The sequence below is a fragment of the Orcinus orca genome, chromosome 5 (genome assembly GCF_937001465.1).
Source record: "Orcinus orca chromosome 5, mOrcOrc1.1, whole genome shotgun sequence".
Lineage (NCBI taxonomy): Eukaryota > Metazoa > Chordata > Mammalia > Artiodactyla > Delphinidae > Orcinus > Orcinus orca.
In genome coordinates this window covers 65,450,711-65,471,572 of record NC_064563.1, presented here as the reverse complement: position 1 = coordinate 65,471,572, position 20,862 = coordinate 65,450,711, and the positions used below count along the sequence as shown (strand labels likewise).

General features: G+C 40.4%; 1 protein-coding gene across 4 annotated transcripts in view; it reads left to right on the top strand.

Moving 5' to 3' along the window:
* MCF2L2 (MCF.2 cell line derived transforming sequence-like 2) overlaps positions 1–20,862 on the top strand; it is a 224,644-nt gene that overhangs the window by 61,573 nt on the left and 142,209 nt on the right. For all 4 annotated transcript variants that reach the window (XR_004476032.2, XM_012536226.3, XM_033403114.2 and 1 more), the window contains exons 5-7: positions 2,024–2,143; positions 12,836–12,952; positions 15,704–15,853. Coding sequence is in view for 3 of the 4 variants with exons in the window: in XM_012536226.3 (XP_012391680.2) it covers positions 2,024–2,143; positions 12,836–12,952; positions 15,704–15,853 (387 nt within the window). In the remaining variant the exon portion in view is untranslated. The remainder of the gene's footprint in view (positions 1–2,023; positions 2,144–12,835; positions 12,953–15,703; positions 15,854–20,862) is intronic.

Sequence of the window (20,862 nt, the reverse complement as noted above, 5' to 3'; positions counted from 1 at the left end):
GAAGCAGTCACACATAGGGACATGGACACATACAGAGTCTCTCTCAGATCACTTTGGAGCCTCATCCAGATACACAAATAGTGTCTCAGCTCATTTGTCCTGTCCAGACATAAAAAAATATAAGGATCTTCTGTTTAGGAACTTGAATTTCAAAGATGAGGGAATGGAAGACTCCCTTCTCTTTGTGCATGGATTGTTTTGTCCCTTTGGTTTACTTTTTTAATTTATTTAATTACTTTATTTATTTTTGGCTGTGCTGGGTCTTCCTAGCTGCGTGTGGGCTTTCTCTAGTTGCAGTGAGCGGGGGCTACTCTTCATTGTGGTGCACAGGCTTCTCATTGTGGTGGCTTCTCCTGTCGCAGAGCACGGGCTCTAGGTGCATGGGCTTCAGTAGTTGTGGCACACGGGCTCAGTAGTTGTGGTCCACGGGCTTAGTTGCTCTGTGGCATGTGGGATCTTCCTGGAGCAGGGCTCAAACCCATGTCCCCTGCAATGGCAGGCAGATTCTTAACCACTGCACCACCAGGGAATTCCCTACCATATTTATTTGAGGGATAACTACAACGACGGTTGATGCCCCGAGGATTTAGACAGTGCCCATGACCATTCCAGAGTTCTGGCCTCCAGAGAGTTGTGGTTTCCCAGGATTCATAGACAATACTTGACTCATCTAATACTTGAGACTAATGTGTCCAAGAATTACATTGATCACCTTTATGTGTGAAAAATCCTATAGTGCGGGGATCTGAAAACCTGACTACCAGTCAGAATCTCTTCAGGTGCTTGTTAAAAATACAGATATCTGGACTTTATCCCAGTCCTAATGAATCAGAATATTTCAGGGTAAAGACCAGATTATTATGATTTTTAAAATAAGTTTATTTATTTATTTATTTTTTGCTGCATTGGGTCTTTGTTGCTACGCACGGGCTTTTTCTAGTTGTGGCGAGCGGGAGCTACTCTTTGTTGTGGTGCGCGGGCTTCTCATTGTGGTGTCTTCTCTTGTTGCAGAGCATGGGCTCTAGGCATGCAGGCTTCAGTAGTTGTGGCTCGTGGACTCCAGAGCGCAGGCTCAGTAGTTGTAGCTCATGGGCTTAGTTGCTCCACGACATGTGGGATCTTCCTGGACCAGGGCTCAAACCCGTGTCCCCTGCATTGGCAGGTGGATTCTTAATCACTGTGCCACCAGGGAAGTCCCAAGACCAGACTATATTTTAACAAGCACTTCAGCAGGTTGTTCTTGAGAACCACTGGAAGAATGGAAAGCCATGAGTGATGGGAGACTTGGATTCCCAATTTTGACACTAAGTTGTTACATGAATTTGTTATCTCATTTCTCAGAATCTTACCTCAAGATGAGAACAGTGCTTCCTGAAAACAACTTAGCAATAAGATGCATTAAGAACCCTTAAAATACTAAATCTTTGACTCAGCAATTTTTCTAGGAAGCTATGCTCTAAAATGTGGATAAAGATTTCATTTTAGTGTTATTTATAATACTAAAAATATGGAGGAGCCTAAATCACTAGTAATAAGGGATTGGTTACACCCATAAAAATATTTCCAAAGAATTTTTAATAACAGAAATAAAAGCTCATGGTACAATATTAAATTAAAAGGCAGGTTGCAAAATATTTCCACAGGTTGAGTTTAACTACGCTAGATATTTAAGCAGAGAAAATAGCCTAGAAATAATTAAATTGAAATATTAAGAATGGTTATGAAATCATGGGTGGTTTTCTTATTCTAATGTACACTTTTATTAATTTCTCAATTTTTCTATAAAGTGTATAAATTGTTTTTTTAATCAGAAAATCTTTTTGTTTGTTTGGTTTGGTTTTGCTTTTAAGGAGGGGTTTAGATTATGTGACCAGTAAGAGCTCTTTCAGCTGTGAAATCCTGTGAAATATATTCTAATTCTTGGTATCCATGGTGTCCACTTTAACTTTGTCATCTGTAATCTTGGGCAAGAGGAGACCAATGGATGTGACATTTGCCCTGACACTTTTTATGATCATTCCAGGTAGCATTTCCAGGAAACTTGCAGCTTATATTCATTCTTCGTCCATCCTGCTTTATCCAGAGGACATTCACTGACATTGGCATTAAGTACTATCGAGATGAATTTAAAATGAAAGTGCCGGTAAGCATGACCTTTCTTCTTGTCTGCATTTGTTTAGGGCATGTGCAGAAGATGGCATGTGAGCTTGTTTCCAAGGAAGGTAGGATTCCTCAGGCAGAGAGGGAGAGGAGGGCATTCTGGGCAGAGGGAACGGCACGTGTAAGGACATGGAAGCAGGAAGTACACTCTTTACGTGAGGTCCATGGGGAAGCCCCATTCTTGTTGGAAGTACATATAGGATCACATTTTAGAAGAAAAGATAAGAAACATGGAATATGTCTTAAGTGTAAGGATAAAGGTTCTGGATTTAATTCAGTAGGCAATGGGGATCCAGTGAAGGTTTTTGAGTTGGGGAGTGACTTGGGTAAAGGAGTACTGGAATTATATAAATCCAGTGGTGTTATATAAAAGGTGATGTCCAAGACTGTAGAAAGAGATTGAAAAAGGAAGAGAAACTAATAGTATGAGTAAAGAAAAATCAGGATCTAAAATATGGGGGTGACAAATATAGGCAACTGTGAGTAAAAATTAAAACCAACGTTGTGATACATATAAAAGGAAAACAAATTAAAATGACAAGATTAAAAATTTTACCTCTGGAGGAGCTTCAAGATGGCGGAAGAGATATGGAGATCACATTCCTCCCCACAAATACATCAGAAATACATCTAAATGTGGAACAACTCCTACAGAACACCTACTGAATGCTGGCAGAAGACGTTGGACCTCCCAAAAGGCAAGAAACTCCCCACATACCTGGGTAGGGCAAAAGAAAAAACAGAGGCAAAAGAATAGGGACGGGACCTGCACCAGTGGGAGGGAGCTGTGAAGGAGGAAAGGTTTCCACACACTAGGAAGCCCCTTTGCAGGCGGAGACTGTGGGTGGCAGATGGGGGAAGCTTCCGAGCCACAGAGGAGAGCGCAGCAACAGGGGTGCGGAGAGCAAAGCAGAGAGATTCCCGCACAGAGGATCGGTGCTGACCAGCACTCACCAGCCCAAGAGGCTTGTCTGCTCACCTGCCGGGACAGGCGGGGGCTGGGAGCTGAGGCTCGGGCTTCGGTCGGATCACAGGGAGAGGACTGGCAGCATGAACACAGCCTGAAGGGGGCAAGTGCGCCACAGCTAGCCGGGAGGGAGTCCGGGAAAAGTCTGGAGCTGCTGAAGAGGCAAGAGACTTTTTCTTCCCTCTTTGTTTCCTGGTGCACGAGGAGAGGGGATTAAGAGCGCGCTTAAAGGAGCTCCAGAGACAGGCGCGAGCCGCAGCTGTCAGCGCAGACCCCAGAGATGGGCATGAGACATTTAGGCTGCTCCTGCGGCCACCAAGAAGGCTGTGTGCAAGCACAGGTCACTATTCACACTTCCCCTCCCGGGAGCCTGTGCAGCCCGCCACTGTCAGGGTCCCATGATCCAGGGACAACTTCTCCGGGAGAATACATGGTGTGCCTCAGGCTGTTGCAATGTCACACTGGCCCCTGCTGCTGCAGGCTTGCCCCGAACTCCGTGCCCTCCCTCCCCCTGGCCTGAGTGAGCCAGAGCCCCCGAGTCAGCGGCTCCTTTAACCCCGTCCTGTCTGAGCGAAGAACAGACGCCCTCAGGCAACCTACACGCAGAGTTGGGGCCAAATCCAAAGCTGAACCCCAGGAGCTGTGCGAACAAAGAAGAGAATGGGAAATCTCTACCAGCAGCCTCAGGAGGAGCGGATTAAATATCCACATTCAACTTGATGTACCCTGCATCTGTGGAATACCTGAATAGACAATGAAGCATCCCAAAATTGAGGAAGTGGACTTTGGGAACAACAATATATATATATATTTTTCCCTTTTTCTTTTTTTGTGAGTGTGTATGTGTATGCTTCTGTGTATGATTTTGTCTGTATAGCTTTGCTTTAACCATTTGTCCTAGTGTTATGTCTGTCCGTTTTTCTTTTTTTTTTTAGTGTAGTTTTTAGTGCTTGTTATCATTGGGGGGGTTTTTGTTTGGTTTGGTTGCTCTCTTCTTTCTTTCTTTTTTTTTATTACTTAAAAAATTTTTTTAAAATTATTTTTTATTTTAATAACTTTATTTTATTTTATTTTCTCTTCTTCTTTCTTTTTTTTTTTTCCTCCCTTTTATTCTGAGCCGTGTGGATGACAAGCTCTTGGTGCTCCAGCCAGGTGTCAGGGCCGTGCAGCTGAGATGGGAGAGCCAAGTTCTCAGGACATTGGTCCACAAGAGACCTCCCAGCTCCACATAATATCAAACGGTGAAAATCTCCCAGAGATCTCCATCTCATCGCCAAGATCCAGTTCCACTCAACGACCAGCAAGCTCCAGTGCAGAACACCCTATGCCAAACAACTAGCAAGATAGGAACACAACCCTACCCATTAGCACAGAGGCTGCCTAAAATCATAATAAGGCCACAGACACCCCAAAACACACCACCAGACGTGCACCTGCCCACCAGAAAGACAAGATCCAGCCTCATCCACCAGAACACAGGCACTAGTCCCCTCCACCAGGAAGCCTACACAACTCATGGAACCAACCTTAGCCACTGGGGGCAGAAAGCAAAAACAATGGGAACTACGAACGTGCAGCCTGTGAAAAGGAGACCCCAAACACAGTAAGTTAAGTAAAATGAGAAGACAGAGAAACACACAGCAGATGAAGGAGCAAGGTGGAAACCCACCAGACCTAACAAATGAAGAGGAAATAGGGAGTCTACCTGAAAAAGAATTCAGAATAATGATAGTAAAGATGATCCAAAATCTTGGAAATAGAATGAAGAAAATACAAGAAATGTTTAACAAGGACCTAGAAGAACTAAAGAGCAAACAGACAGTGATGAACAACACAATAAATGAAATTAAAAATTCTCTAGAAGGGATCACTAGCAGAATAACTGAGGCAGAAAAACAGATAAGTGACCTGGAAGATAAAATAGTGGAAATTATTAAACTACTGCAGAGCAGAATAAAGAAAAAAAAAATGAAGAAAAGTGAGGACAGTCTCAAAGACCTCTGGGACAACATTAAATGCACCAACATTCGAATTATAGGGGTCCCAGAAGACGAAGAGAAAATGAAAGGGACTGAGAAAATATTTGAAGAGATTACAGTTGAAAACTTCCCTAATATGGGAAAGGAAATAGTTAATCAACTCCAGGAAGCACACAGAGTCCCGTATAGGATAAATCCAAGGAGAAACACACCAAGACACATATCAATCAAACTATCAAAAATTAAATACAAAGAAAAAATATTAAAAGCAGCAAGGGAAAAACAACAAATTACATACAAGGGAATCCCCATAAGGTTAACAGCTGATCTTTCAGCAGAAATTCTGCAAGCCAGAAGGAAGTGGCAGGACATATTTAAAGTGATGAAGGGGAAGAACCTACAACCAAGATTACTCTACCCAGCAAGGATCTCATTCAGATTTAATGGAGAAATTAAAATCTTTACAGACAAGCAAAAGCTAAGAGAATTCAGCACCACCAAACCAGCTTTACAACAAATGCTAAAGGAACTTCTTTAGGCAGGAAACACAAGAGAAGGAAAAGAACTACAATGACAAACCCCAAACAATTAAGAAAATGGTAATATGACATACATATCGATAATTACCTTAAATGTAAATGGATTAAATGCTCCCACCAAAAGACATAGACTGGCTGAATGGATACAAAAACAAGACCCATATATATGTTGCCTACAAGAGACCCACTTCAGACCTAGGGACACATACAGACTGAAAGTGAGGGGACAGAAAAAGATGTTCTTTTTCAGGCAAATGGAAATCAAAAGAAAGCTGGCATAGCAATTCTAGTATCAGACAAAATAGACTTTAAAACAAAGACTATTACAAGGGACAAAGAGGGACACTACATAATGATCAAGGGATCAATCCAAGAAGAAGATATAACAATTGTAAATATTTATGTACCCAACATAGGACCACCTCAATACATAAGTCAAGTACTAACAGCCATAAAAGGGGAAATCGACAGTAACACGATCGTAGTAGGGGCCTTTAACACCCAACTTTCACCAATGGACAGATCATCCAAAATGAAAATAAATAAGGAAACACAAGCTCTAAATGCTACATTAAACAAGATGGACTTAATTGATATTTATAGGACATTCCACCCAAAAACAACAGAATACACTTTCTTCTCAAGTGCACATGGAACATTCTCCAGGATAGATCATATCTTGGGTCACAAATCAAGCCTTGGTAAATTTAAGAAAATTGAAATCATATCAAGTATCTTTTCCGACCACAATGCTATGAGTCTAGGTATCAATTACAGGAAAAGATCTGTAAAAAATACAAACACATGGAGGCTAAACAATACACTACTTAATAACCAAGAGATAACTGAAGAAATCAAAGAGGAAATCAAAAAATACCTAGAGGGCTTCCCTGGTGGCGCAGTGGTTGAGAGTCCGCCTGCCGATGCAGGGGACACAGGTTCGTGCCCCGGTCTGGGAAGATCCCACATGCCGCGGAGCAGCTGGGCCCGTGAGCCACTGCCGCTGAGCCTGTGCGTCAGGAGCCTGTTGCTCCGCAATGGGAGAGGCCACAACAGTGAGAGGCCCGCGTACCACCAAAAAAAAATAATAATAATAATACCTAGAGACAAATGACAATGAAAACACGACGATCCAAAAACTATGGGATGCAGCAAAAGCAGTTCTAAGAAGGAAGTTTATAGCAATACAATCCTACCTTAAGAAACAAGAAACATCTGAAATAAACAACCTAACCTTAACACCTAAAGCAATTAGAGAAAGAAAAACAAAAAAAAAAAACCCAAGTTAGCAGAAGGAAAGAAATCATAAAGATCAGATCAGAAATAAATGAAAAAGAAATGAAGAAAACTATAGCAAAGATCAATAAAACTAAAAGCTGGTTCTTTGAGAAGATAAACAAAATTGATAAACCATTAGCCAGACTCATCAAGAAAAAAAGGGAGAAGACTCAAATCAATAGAATTAGAAATGAAAAAGAAGAAGTAACAACTGACCCTGCAGAAATACAAAGAATCATGAGAGATTACTACAAGCAACTCTATGCCAATAAAATGGACAACCTGGAAGAAATGGACAAATTCTTAGAAATGCACAACCTTCCAAGACTGAACCAGGAAGAAGTAGAAAATATGAACAGACCAATCACAAGCACTGAAATTGAAAATGTGATTAAAAATCTTCCAACAAACAAAAGCCCAGGACCAGGTGGCTTCACAGGTGAATTCTATCAAACATTTAGAGAAAAGCTAACACCTATCCTTGTCAAACTCTTCCAAAATATAGCAGAGGGAGGAACACTCCCAAACTCATTATATGAGGCCACCATCACCCTGATACCAAAACCAGAGAAAAATGTCACAAAGAAAGAAAACTACGGGCCAATATCACTGATGAACATAGATGCAAAAATCCTTAACAACATACTGGCAAACAGAATCCAACAGCACATTAAAAGGATCATACACCATGATCAAGTGGGGTTTATCCCAGGAATGCAAGGATTCTTCAATATACACAAATCAATCAATGTGATACACCATATTAACAAACTGAAGGAGAAAAACCATATGATCATCTCAATAGTTGCAGAGAAAGCTTTTGACAAAATTCAACACCCATTTATGATAAAAACCCTCCAGAAACTAGTCATAGAGGGAAATTACCTCAGCATAATAAAGGCCATATATGACAAACCCACAGCCAACATCGTCCTCAATGGTGAAAAACTGAAAGCATTTCCACTAAGCTCAGGAACAAGACAAGGTTGCCCACTCTCACCACTATTATTCAACATAGTTTTGGAAGTTTTAGCCCCAGCAATCAGAGAAGAAAAAGAAATAAAAGATATCCAAATCAGGAAAGAAGAAGTAAAGCTGTCACTGTTTGTAGATGACATGATACTCTACATAGAGAATCCTAAAGATGCTACCAGAAAACTACTAGAGCTAATCAATGAATTTGGTAAAGTTGCAGGATACAAAATTAATGCACAGAAATCTCTGGCATTCCTATACACTAATGATGGAAAATCTGAAAGTGAAATTAAGAAAACACTCCCATTTACCATTGCAACAAAAAGAATAAAATATCTAGGAATAAACCTACCTAAGGAGACAAAAGACCTGTATGCAGAAAATTATAAGACACTGGTGAAAGACATTAAAGATGATACAAATAGATGGAGAGATATACCATGTTCTTGGATTGGAAGAATCAACATTGTGAAAATGACTCTACTACCCCAAGCAATCTACAGATTCAGTGCAATCCCTGTCAAACTACCACTGGCATTTTTCACAGAACTAGAACAGAAAAATCTTAAAATTAGTATGGAGACACAAAAGACCCCGAAGAGCCAAAGCAATCTTGAGAAAGTAAAACAGCTGGAGGAATCAGGCTCCCTGACTTCAGAGTATACTACAAAGCTACAGTATTCAAGACAGTATGGTACTGGCACAAAAACAGAAAGATAGATCAATGGAACAGGATAGAAAGCCCAGAGATAAACCCACGCACATATGGTCACCTTATCTTTGATAAAGGAGGCAAGAATATACAGTGGAGAAAGGACAGCCTCTTCAATAAGTGGTGCTGGGAAAACTGGACACCTACATATAATAGAATGAAATTAGAACACTCCCTAACACCATAATCAAAAATAAACTCAAAATGGATTAAAGACCTAAATGAAGGCCAGACACTATTAAACTCTTAGAGGAAAACATAGGCAGAACACTCTATGACATAAATCACAGCAAGATCTTTTTTGACCCACCTCCTAGAGAAATGGAAGTAAAAACAAAAATAAACAAATGGGACCTCATGAAACTTCAAAGCTTTTGCACAGCAAAGGAAACCATAAACAAGACCAAAAGACAACCCTCAGAATGGGAGAAAATATTTGCAAATGAAGCAACTGACAAAGGATTAATCTCCAAAATTTACAAGCAGCTCATGCAGCTCAATATCAGAAAAACAAGCAACCCAATCCAAAAGTGGGCAGAAGACCTAAACAGACATTTCTCCAAAGAAGATATACAGACTGCCAACAAACACATGAAAGAATGCTCAACATCATTAATCATTAGATAAATGCAAATCAAAATTACAATGAGATATCATCTCACACCCGTCAGAATGGCCATCGTCAAAAAAATATACAAAGAATAAATGCTGGAGAGGGTGTGGAGAAAAGGGAACCCTCTTGCTCTGTTAGTGGGAATGTAAATTGATGCAGCCACTATGGAGAATAGTATGGAGATTCCTTAAAATCTAAAAATAGAACTACCATACAACCCAGGAATCCCACTACTGGGCATATACCCTGAGAAAACCGTAATTCAAAAAGAGCCATGTACCACAATGTTCATTGCAGCTTTATTTACAATAGCCAGGACATGGAAGCAACCTAAATGTCCATCAACAGATGAATGGGTAAAGAAAATGTGGCACATATATACAATGAAATATTACTCAGCCATTAAAAGAAATGAAATTGAGTTATTTGTCGTGAGGTGGATGGACCTAGAGTCTGTCCTACAGAGTGAAGTAAGTCAGAAAGAGAAAAACAAATACAGTATGCTAACACATGTATATGGAATCTAAAAAAAAAAAGGTTATGAGGAACCTAGGGGCAAGACAGGAATAAAGACGCAAACCTACTAGAGAGTGGACTTGAGGATATGGGGAGGAGGAAGGGTAAGCTGGGACAAAGTGAGAGAGTGGCATGGACATATATATACTACCAAACGTAAAATAGCTAGTGGGAAGCAGCCGCATAGCACAGGGAGATCAGCTCAGTGCTTTGTGACAACGTAGAGGGGTGGGATAGGGAGGGTGGCCGGGAGGGAGATGCAAGAGGGAAGAGCTATGGGGATATATGTATATGTATAACTGATTCACTTTGTTATAAAGCAGAAACTAACACACCATTGTAAAGCAATTATACTCCAATAAAGATGTTAAAAAAATTTTTTTTACCTCTAACTTTGGCAGAGATATGAGGCAAACAAGCATTTGCATACTTTGTTGTTAGGAATGAAGTTGGTAATGACCAATATGAAAGACTGATTGACGGTGTTTATCAAAAATTAAAATGTACATACTCTCTGACCTACCTATAGGAGTTATTCTGCAGGTACCTCACGCACATACAGAAAGCTGCATATATAATTATATTCATTACCAAATTGTTTGTAATAGTAAATGATTGGGAAAAAAGTAATGCCCAACAACAGGGAGCTGGTTAAATAAATTATGGTCTACCCAGTCAGTTAAATATTATGCAACCATCAAAAGTGGTACGGTGTGGTACAACCATGGTGGAAACAGTTGGCAATTTTTTACAAAGTTAAACATATACCTGCCCCATGACACACCCAAGAGAAATGAAAACACATTTGCAATAACAGATGAATAGATAAAGAAATTGTGGCATATTTATGTAAAGGAATAATATTAAGCAATAAAGAAGGAGTGAAGTACTGAACATGCAACAACATGCATTTATCTCAGAAATATTCTCTTGAAAGAAAGAATCTAGACCCTGAAGTGTATATATTCTGTGATTCTTTTTATATAAAGTTCAAGAAGAGGCAAAACTAAGCTATGGTGATAGACAATTAAAACAGTGGCTGCTGTTGGGGGTGGAGATAGTGGAGACCAGAAGGAGGCCTAGGAGAACTTTCTGAGGAAATGTTCTATATCTTGGTTAAAAAGTGTACATGTGTGTATACATTTGTCAAAATGAATTGAACTGTACCCTTAAAATCTGTGCATTTTATTTATGTAAATTATATCTCAATTGAGAAATGAAAAACAGAAGAAAAATAAGATAAATCTATAGTGATATAGAAAAGTTTCTAATATATTTTTGGTTTTATTTTTCGTTGAGTTGGAAATAATTTTCAACTCATAGAAAAATTTCAAGAATGAGAGTAAAGGGACTTGCCTGGTGGCACAGTGGTTAAGAATCCACCTGCCAATGCAGGGGACACGGGTTCAAGCCCTGGTCCGGGAATATCCCACATGCCGTGGAGCAACTAAGCCCGTGTGCCATAACTACTGAGCCTGCACTCTAGAGCCTGCGAGCCACAACTAGTGAAGCCCGCGTGCCTAGAGCCCATGCTCTGCAACAAGAGAAGCCACCGCAATGAGAAGCCTGTGCACCACAGCAAAGAGTAGCCCCCGCTCACCACAACTAGAGAAAGCCCGCGCACAGCAACAAAGACCCAATGCAGCCAAAAATAAATAAAATACATTTATTAAAAAAAAAATTTTAGGAGGGAAAGACAGAGATGGATTCAGGTTTGTTTGTTTGTTTGTTTTTCCCCCTTCTCTTATGTTATAAAAATAAATTTTAAAATTCCCAAACTCCTTTCCATAAGTGAAGGAGAAAGGCATGGAACATGGAGCCTGACAAGGTTAACATAGTGATATGTAGAATCAAATCCCACTAAACTTAAGTTCCTTGAACGCAGGGCTTTTTGTGCTTAGTTTTATCCCTCAGAGCCTGGCCATTATTAGAAGTTCAATACAGATATGTTGAATGAGTCAGTCAGTTTTGTTTTACCTGAAGACTTTGGGGGTCTAACTTCTATTCTTTTCATCCCAAATTTATCACTTGACTAAAACTATTTAAATAGAAAAAAGCCTATATTCTCATGTCCTCTGACCAAGAATCTGTTCTAAGAATGTACATGTTGGATATGACATGGTAAAGTCAGTGCTGCCACAGGAAGAAATGAGGGGCAGGCTTTGCAGGAAGAAGTTTATTATACTCACAGGTCAAAATAATCAACGACTGAAGAAATATAAAGTCATCAGTTAAAGGCTACAAGGGGGGTGTGTTTCAGAGATGAGAGTGAGTAGGGGTATGATATTGTCCCTGCTACAGAGAGCTGGGACTGCTCCCTGGGCAGGACCACTGCAGTGGAGTAGAAAGGGACAGATTGGAGTATGTCATCCTCCTCTAGATGTCTGGGCATTTGTTCATCAGCAGGCTTGTTAATTTATGAAAACCCACTCACAATCACCTCCAAACTTTCTCCACATGAGATAAGTTGGGGGTATATCACCATCCCTCATAGAAGGGGCATCAGTGTAGTGAATCTTCTCAGTCCATACTCCTCAATAGGTCCTTGTGTCCTAATTTTATTTTGATATTCACCAGCCCACCTTTTGTTTGAATTTTCATTGCAGATTTTTAGGTCTCAGTACAGCGTTTGCTTTTGGTGGCTGAAGGGTGTACTTTAGCCTGGGAACTTATGAAAAAAATTTACCTAAAGCAAGACCTGACTTCTAGGCAGCTTAGAACTGAGCTCACTGATTCAAGTCACTGTTTTGTTGCAGGCTGTTCAACACTGCTATTCCTCACTCAAAGGGGGAAAATGGAAAGAGTTACTTACTGGTTGAAGTAACCATCTTTGGATATAAATGCCTGATTAGGCAAAGTTGAAGTACTATTTAAACAACAGTAGGGACTTCTGTGGTGGTCCAGTGGTTGAGACTCTTCGCTTCCATGTCCCCTGTCCGCACAGGGGATATGGGTTCGGTCCCTGGGGGAACTAAGATCCTGCATGCTGCATGGCGCAGCCAAAAAATAAAACAAATTTTTAAATTAAATAACAGTAGAATCTAGATGAGCTACTTAATTATCTGTGAGTAATATATTGGGTTTTTTCTGTTTTAGATCGTTATGTTAAACTCCGTTTCTGACCTTCATCACTACATCGACAAAAGCCAACTGACAGAGGACTTAGGGGGAACTTTGGAATATCACCACAGTCAGTGGATAAATCATCGAACTGTAAGTACCAATTTATGTGCCCTTTTCAGTGTCCCTCCTGGTTTTCTAGAGACAGGAGACCTAGAGATCAGCTGTTGGGCAGTCATTGCCCGTGACTGCCTAACATCGGGAAGGTTGGGTTTTCTAAGCAACAGGCTGGGGGAGAGACAAGGTGCAAGGATAAAAGCTAGGGCTTCTCTTGCTGATTACCTTCGCCTTGGCTCATTTTATGGTATGGGGGTTTTGGGGGACTTGATTTAGGGTGCACCTGGGGAGTTTGCAAAATACCCTGCTATACTTCAGAGAATTTAATTTACTTGATCTAGGATGGGTCTCAGGCATTAGTGGGTCACAAAACTCCCCAGATGATTCTAGTGTACAGACAGATTGAAACCCACCAAGTCAGAAGAAGCTGCATTTAAATGTTGCCACCATTGCTTCTTATCTGAGCTCAGGGGAGTTACTAAACCTCTCTGAGTTTGTTTTCTCCCCTGCAACTAACACAGTGGTTCTCAGCTTGGGGCAATTTTTCCCGCAGAGGACATTTATTGATGTTTTCAGATAGATGTTTTTTATAGTCATAACTTGGGGAGAGGGGTGTTACTGGCGTATCCTGGGTAGGAGCCAAGGATGCTGCTAAGTATCTTTTTTTTTTTTTTTTTTTGCGGTACGTGGGCCTCTCACCGCTGCGGCCTCTCCCGTCGCGGAGCACAGGCTCCGGATTCGCAGGCCCAGCGGCCACGGCCCACGGGCCCAGCCGCTCCGCAGCACGCGGGGCACTCCCGGACCGGGGCACGAAACCGTGTCCCCTGCATTAGTAGGCGGACTCTCAACCACTGTGCCACCAGGGAAGCCCTAATATGTTTCTATTTGTTTTTTTGTTTGTTTGTTTGTTTTTGCGGTATGCGGGCTTCTCACTGTTGTGGCCTCTTCCGTTGCGGAGCACAGGCTCCGGACGCGCAGGCTCAGCCGTCGTGGCTCACGGGCCCAGCCGCGTCCGCGGCATGTGGGATCTTCCAGGACCGGGGCACGAGCCCGGGTCCCCTGCATCGGCAGGCGGACTCTCAACCACTGTGCCACCAGGGAAGCCCCTGCTAAACATCTTATAATGCACTAGACAGCCCCCCACAATAAAGAATTATCTGGACCAACATATCAGTAGTGCCAATGGTAGGAAACCTTGGACTAACAAAAGCTACCTGAAGGTTTGATATGCAGAATAAGTGATATAATGTCTATGAAAGCATCTGAAATATAGTATTTTACTTTTTCCTACTTACTCGTAGTGATGGTTATTATGCTAAACTAGAAGGGTCAGGAATATTAAGGAAAAAGTGAGATTGAAACTCAGCAAATAATGTTTGTCTATATAAAGTTGTCATTTCCCTTTCGCTGCTCTCCTAGCCCCATACCCTTGAGAAGATTAGGTTTTCTATGCAAAATCAGAAGCTGCTTCCACCATCCTGAAAACACCTTGCAGTGTCAGCACACCTCTCTATCTACTCACTTTGGAAACATGTTGTTCAACATTTACTGATGAGGACGTCCCTGGTGCCGCAGTGGTTAAGAATCCACCTGCCCATGCAGGGGACATAGGTTTGAGCCCTGGTCCGGGAAGATCCCACATGCTGTGGAGCAGCTAAGCCAGTGCGCCACAACTACTGAAGCCTGCGTGCTTAGAGCCCGTGCTCTGCAACAGGAGAAGCCACCGCAATGAGAAGCCCACACACCGCAACAAAAAGTACCCCCACTCTCTTAACTAGAGAAAACATGCACACAGCAGTGAAGACCCAATGCAGCCAAAAGTAAATAAATAAATTTATTTATTTTTTAAAAATTTACTGATGAACAAACACCTCAACTACATTTGATTAAGTAGGAGAATTCACCCTGTTTTAGAGTGTAATGTTTTCTTTTTGGTTGTGTTTTTTTGGTTTTGTTTATAAATTTTATTTATTTATTTATTTATTATTTTTGGCTGCATTGGGTCCTCGTTGCTGTGCGTGGGCAGAGATAGTTGCGGCGAACTGGGGCTACTCTTCCTTGCGGTGCACGGGCTTCTCTTGTTGCAGAGCACGGGCTCTAGGCGTGCAGGCTTCAGTAGTTGTGGTTCACGGGCTTTACAGAGTAAAGAGGTGATTTATCTAAGGTCATATGGTCAAGCAGTGGCAGAGCCGAGACTAAGGCCAAGCTTTTCTGAATTACTCTGTTAGGGGCAGGTCCTCTGTACAATTTCCAATTAGTGATTACTAATAATCACCAATTACTAATAATCACTAATCAGACACATGGAATCAAGTTATTTTGTTAATTGGACTCGCCACAGGAAGCCTTTGGATTTCCCCTATTTCTAGGATGACATTTCCAGGCTTTACACCTGATTCTCTTAGTTCTTACTGTTACATTTGTAAGGTACTCATCTGTGCCCAAGATCCTTTCAAATTTGCCATTCCTTTTGATCCTCAGAAAACTCCTGAAAAAATAGAACAACCATTGGTTGAATCCTGCCTTCTTTCCTTCCTTACTGTCCTAGTAATATGATCTTGGCCAATTTACTTGACCTGCTAGAGCTTCAGTTCCCTCTTCTATAAAATGGAGATAAAATGCCTTCCACTCTAGATTATTGAGATGACAGACAAATGTACAGATGACAGACAAAGTACAATGCATGGCCTATTTCATATACTCAGGAAATAGTTCTCCTGTCCTATTGAGAGAGCATATTGGTGAATGTTAATCCCTCCACACTGTTATGATTGTCTGAACTTCCAGGCCATTGAAAACTTTGCTCTGGCGTTGAAGAGCACTGCTCAGATGCTCCAGACTTTTGGGGCCTGCCTAGCTGCAACAGAACTGCCCAGAAGCATGTCATCCTCTGAAGACCTTCTCATGTCCCACACAAGGCAGCAGGGCAAGTTGCAGGTGAGTGGTCAGTAATCTCTCAGAGGCCAGCCTATGTGCTGGCAGATGGTCAGCTTCCTGGAGAGTGCTGGGAGCAGAATTAAAAGTTAGGCCCTTTTCTTCCCACTTCTCCAGTAACTTGGCAGCCACTAATCATCTTTAATCTTCTAGATAGGCAGTGTGTAAAGAGGAAAATCTCTTAATGACTGGGTAGTACATGTGAAATGTTTGCAGGTTGTGAGAAGCAGCCCCTTAAAAGGGAACTCATTCCAGCTTTGTGCTGGTGAGACAAGGTGTGTGAACATCCCTTCAAGGTCCACACTCCTATGATCTTCTCAGGACAGAACAAGATAAAATGGGCTGAAATTGCGGGGAGGAAGGGAGGGAGAGATGGGAGTCGGCTTTTGAAGCATAAGCTTTCCCGAGGCTGTTGTGAAGTTTTGGGCCAGACTAGTAAGCTGATTTATTGCTTCACTCTCTCAGGGATGTGTCTTTTTATTTGGGGACCAATATGAGAAAGAGAACTATGAAAGGTGCTCTGAACTGGGTTTAAGGAGAGGCATCTACTGAAGGATTCATAAAAACATGTCAGAACCTGCTGGGAAGGCAGCTTGGCAGATTCTTTTAGGCCATGCAGTAAAGGGAAGTCTTCTCAGGGCTTACTGGCTGCGTGTCAGCCACTTTCTGTCTCCAGAAACAGACCAAGTCTATTATTTAGTAGGAGACCAGAACTCAACAGGGCAGCAAATCAAGGATTGGAAGGTTGATACATTGTAGCATTGCATGTATACTTGCTGTGTTGAGCTTAAGAAGAGCTGAACTCTTTTATCTGTGACCCAAAATTTGCAAAAACTTTGCTTTGCTAGGTGATTGATTTTTTATTTATTCAGCATGTATTGACGACCCACCACCACATGCCAAGAAAACAACAAACAAAATGCAAGCTCAAGGAACTCATAGTTTAGTTAGGGGAGTCAGAGTCTAGTAGTTGAGGCAAATTAATTCTTTCATGTGTCAGGGAGCACTGTTTAATTCTATCTTTAAGGGTCTTGGTTACCAAAAAGAGTTCAAAATGTATTCTCAAAATTACTCTGAGTAACCAAAAGATCTGGTTTGAAACTGTAGAAGCCTGAAAGCATCCTGGAATTTTCCCAGGAAATGCCTCTGAGAAGCATGACCATTTTCTTTGCCAAACAAATGGGCCATGTTCACCTCCCATGTTTCTTGGAAGAGACAGCATGGGGTGTGGAAGGCTGGGTCGAGGGTGCCTCTGTGAAGACTGCTAGAAAAGGGCTGGTGATCCACGCCCACAGGTCACAGACCACAGGAGCCTACAGAGCAGTCAGTTAGTATATAGGTGTGATGTTGAGCATCAGAGCTCCAGCCTGGGCTCATGAGCAAGGGTGTTCTGTGCCTCATTCCAAGAAGGGTTGGGAGAGGTTGCAGAGCAGAAACATCAAGATGACAATGTGGCCAATCATGGAGGCCTGTGGGGAAAAGGTGAAAACAAATTGGATTTTAGATGAGGACACATATCTGAGGGATGAAACCAGCCAGTCAGATCCTGCTGTATGTGCAGTGAGGGTTCCCAGGGAAGGCAGATGAGTGGGTGTTCTGTCATCTCTACATAGACCAAGAGTTCCACAAAGGGAAAGGGAAGGAAAGAACCAGTCTCCAAGATGGAGTAAGGTCATTTTCTGGTTCATGGTGGCCAGCTGTTCTTGGAATTAAAACACTATGTGTGTAAGTCAAGTTTGACTTCTTTGTTTCATATGTTATAAATTAGAAGCAAAAATTCCAAAATCATTAAACTAGGTTTAGATTTTTCCTTTTTCCCATCCAAAAAAGCTTTAGAGAGAGAAAGAGTTTATATTACAAAAAAGGAATACTATTTAAACTTTTATGAATAACTTAGTTTTTGTGATTATTTTACATAATTTTATTTTTATTTGAGTATTTTCCTATCTTTTAAAACCAAAGTTTCTATAGCTAGTTGAATATTTTTTTTTTTCATTTGGAAAGCATCTTTTCCAAGTGAAAAAATAGTGTAAGATTCATCCTCAGAACAGTGAATTTTTAAATCTATTTAAATATCTATACAAGTTACAGTGTATGATTTAAGGCTTCCTCCCAGCCCAGAGAGTTTTTGTCTGAACAGCACAGCATTAAGAGACTTGGTTTGACTTCTTGACTTCCTTTCTCTAGGGGATCTTTGAGAGCCCTTATTTTAGGTTCACATAAGCACATAGTTGCCTCTGCACTCAACCAGTCCCATACAGGATAAACCCTAGGAGAAACACACCAAGACCTATTAATCAAACTAACAAAAATTAAATTCAAAGAAAAAATACTAAAAGTAGCAAGGGAAAAGCAAAAAATAACATACAAAGGAATCCCCATAAGGTTATCAGCTGATTTTTCAGCAGAAACTCTGCAGGCCAGAAGGAAGTGTCAGGATATACTTAAAGTGATGAAATAGAAAAATCCATAACCAAGATTACTCTACCCAGCAAGGATCCCATTCAGATTTGATGGAGAAATCAAAAGCTTTACAGACAAGCAAAAGCTAAGAGAATTCAGCACCACCAAACCAACTTTACAACAAATGCTAAAGGAACTTCTTTAGGCAGGAAACACAAGAGAAGAAAAAGACCCACAAAAGCAAACCCAAAACAATTAAGAAAACGGTAATAGGAACATACATATCAATAATAACCTTGAATGTAAATGGATTAAATGCTCCAACCAAAAGACACACACTGGCTGAATGGATACAGAAGAAAGACCCATATATATGCTGTCTCTTGTAGAGACCCACTTCAGACCAAGGGACACATACAGACAGAAAGTGAAGGGATGGAAAAAGATACTCCATGCAAATGGAAATCAAAAGAAAGCTGGAGTAACAATACTCGTATCAGATAAAATAGACTTTAAAAAAAAAGACTGTTAAAAGAAATAAGGAAGGACGTGACATAATGATCAAGGGATCAATCCAAGAAGAAGATATAACAATTATAAATATTTATGCACCCAACATAAGAGCACCTCAATACATAAGGCAAATGTTTACCATCAAAAAAGGGGAAATTGACAGTAACACAATAATAGTAGGAGACTTTAACACCCCACTTACACCAATGGACAGATCATCCAAACAGAAAATAAATAAGGAAACACAAGCTTTAAATGACACAATAGATCAGGTAGACTTAATTGATATTTATAGGACATTCCACCCAAAAGTGGCAGAACACACTTTCTTCTCAAGTGCACATGGAACATTCTCACATCTTGGGTAACAAATCAAGCCTCAGAAAATTTAAGAAAACTGAAATCGTATCAAGCATCTTTTCTGACCACAACGATATGAGATTAGACTTCAGTTACAGGAAAAAAACTGTAAAAAACACAAATACATGGAGGCAAAACAGTGCACTACTGAATAACCAAGAGACCACTGAAGAAATCAAAGAGGAAATTAAAAAATACATAGAAACAAATGACAACGAAAACACGATGACCCAAAACCTATGGGACTCAGCAAAAGCAGTTCTAAGAGGGAATTTTACAGCAATAAAATCTCACCTCAAGAAACAAGAAAAATCTCAAATAAACAACCTAATCCTACACTTAAAACAACTAGAGAAAGAAGAGCAAAGAAAACCCAAAGTCAGTAGAAGGAAAGAAATCATAAAAATCAGAGCAGAAATAAATGAAATAGAAGCAAAGAAAACAATAGCAAAAATCAATAAAACTAAAAGTTGGTTCTTTGAGAACATAAACGAAATTGATAAACCTTTAGCCAGACTCATCGAGAAAAAAGGGAGAAGACACACTCAATAAAATTAGAAACGAAAAAGGAGAAATGACAACTGACAAAACGGGAATACAAAGTATTATAAAAGACTACTACAAACAACAATATGCCAATAAAATGGACAACCTTGAAGAAATGGACAAATTCTTGGAAAGGTACAATTTTCCAAGACTGAACCAGGAAGAACTAGAAACTATAAACAAACCCATCATAAGTAATGAAATTGAAACTGTAATTAAAAATCTTCAACCAAACAAAAGTCCAGGACCAGGTGGCTTCACAGGCAAATTCTATCAAACATTCAAGAGAAGAGCTAACACCTATCCTTCTCAAACTCTTGCAAAAAATTGCAGAGGGAGGAACACTCCCAAATCTGTTCTACGGGCCGCCATCACCCTGATACCAAAACCAGACAAAGATATCACAAAAAAAGAAAATTACAGACCAATATCACTGTTGAACATAGATGCAAAAATCCTCACCAAAATACTAGCAAACAGAATCCAACAACACATTAAAAGGATCATACACCATGATCAAGTGGGATTTATCCCAGGAATGCAAGGATTCTTCAGTATATGCAAATCAATCAATGTGATACACCATGTTAACAAATTAAGGAATAAAAACCATATGATCATTTCAATAGATGCAGAAAAAGCTTCTGACAAAATTCAACACCCATTTATGATAAAAACTCTCCAGAAAATGGGCATAGAGGGAACCTACCTCAACATAAGAAAGGCCATATATGACAAACCCACAGCAAACATCATTCTCAGTGGTGAAAAACTGAAAGCATTTCCACTAAGATCAGGAACAAGACAAGGATGTCCACTCTTGCCACTCTTATTCAACATAGTTTTGGAAGTCCTAGCCACAGCAATCAGAAGAAAAAGAAATAAAAGGAATACAAGTTGGAAAAAAAGAAGTAAAACTGTCACCGTTTGCAGGTGACATGAGACTATACATAGAAAATCCTAAAGATGTCACCAGAAAACTACTAGAACTAATCAATAAATTTGGTAAGGTTGCAAGATACAAAATTAATGCACAGAAATCTCTGGCATTCCTATACAGTAACAATGAAAAATCAGAAAGAGAAATTAAGGGAGCACTCCCATTTACCATTGCAACAAAAAGAATAAATACCTAGGAATATACTAACCTAAGGAGGCAAAAGACCTGTATTCAGAAAACTATAAAACGC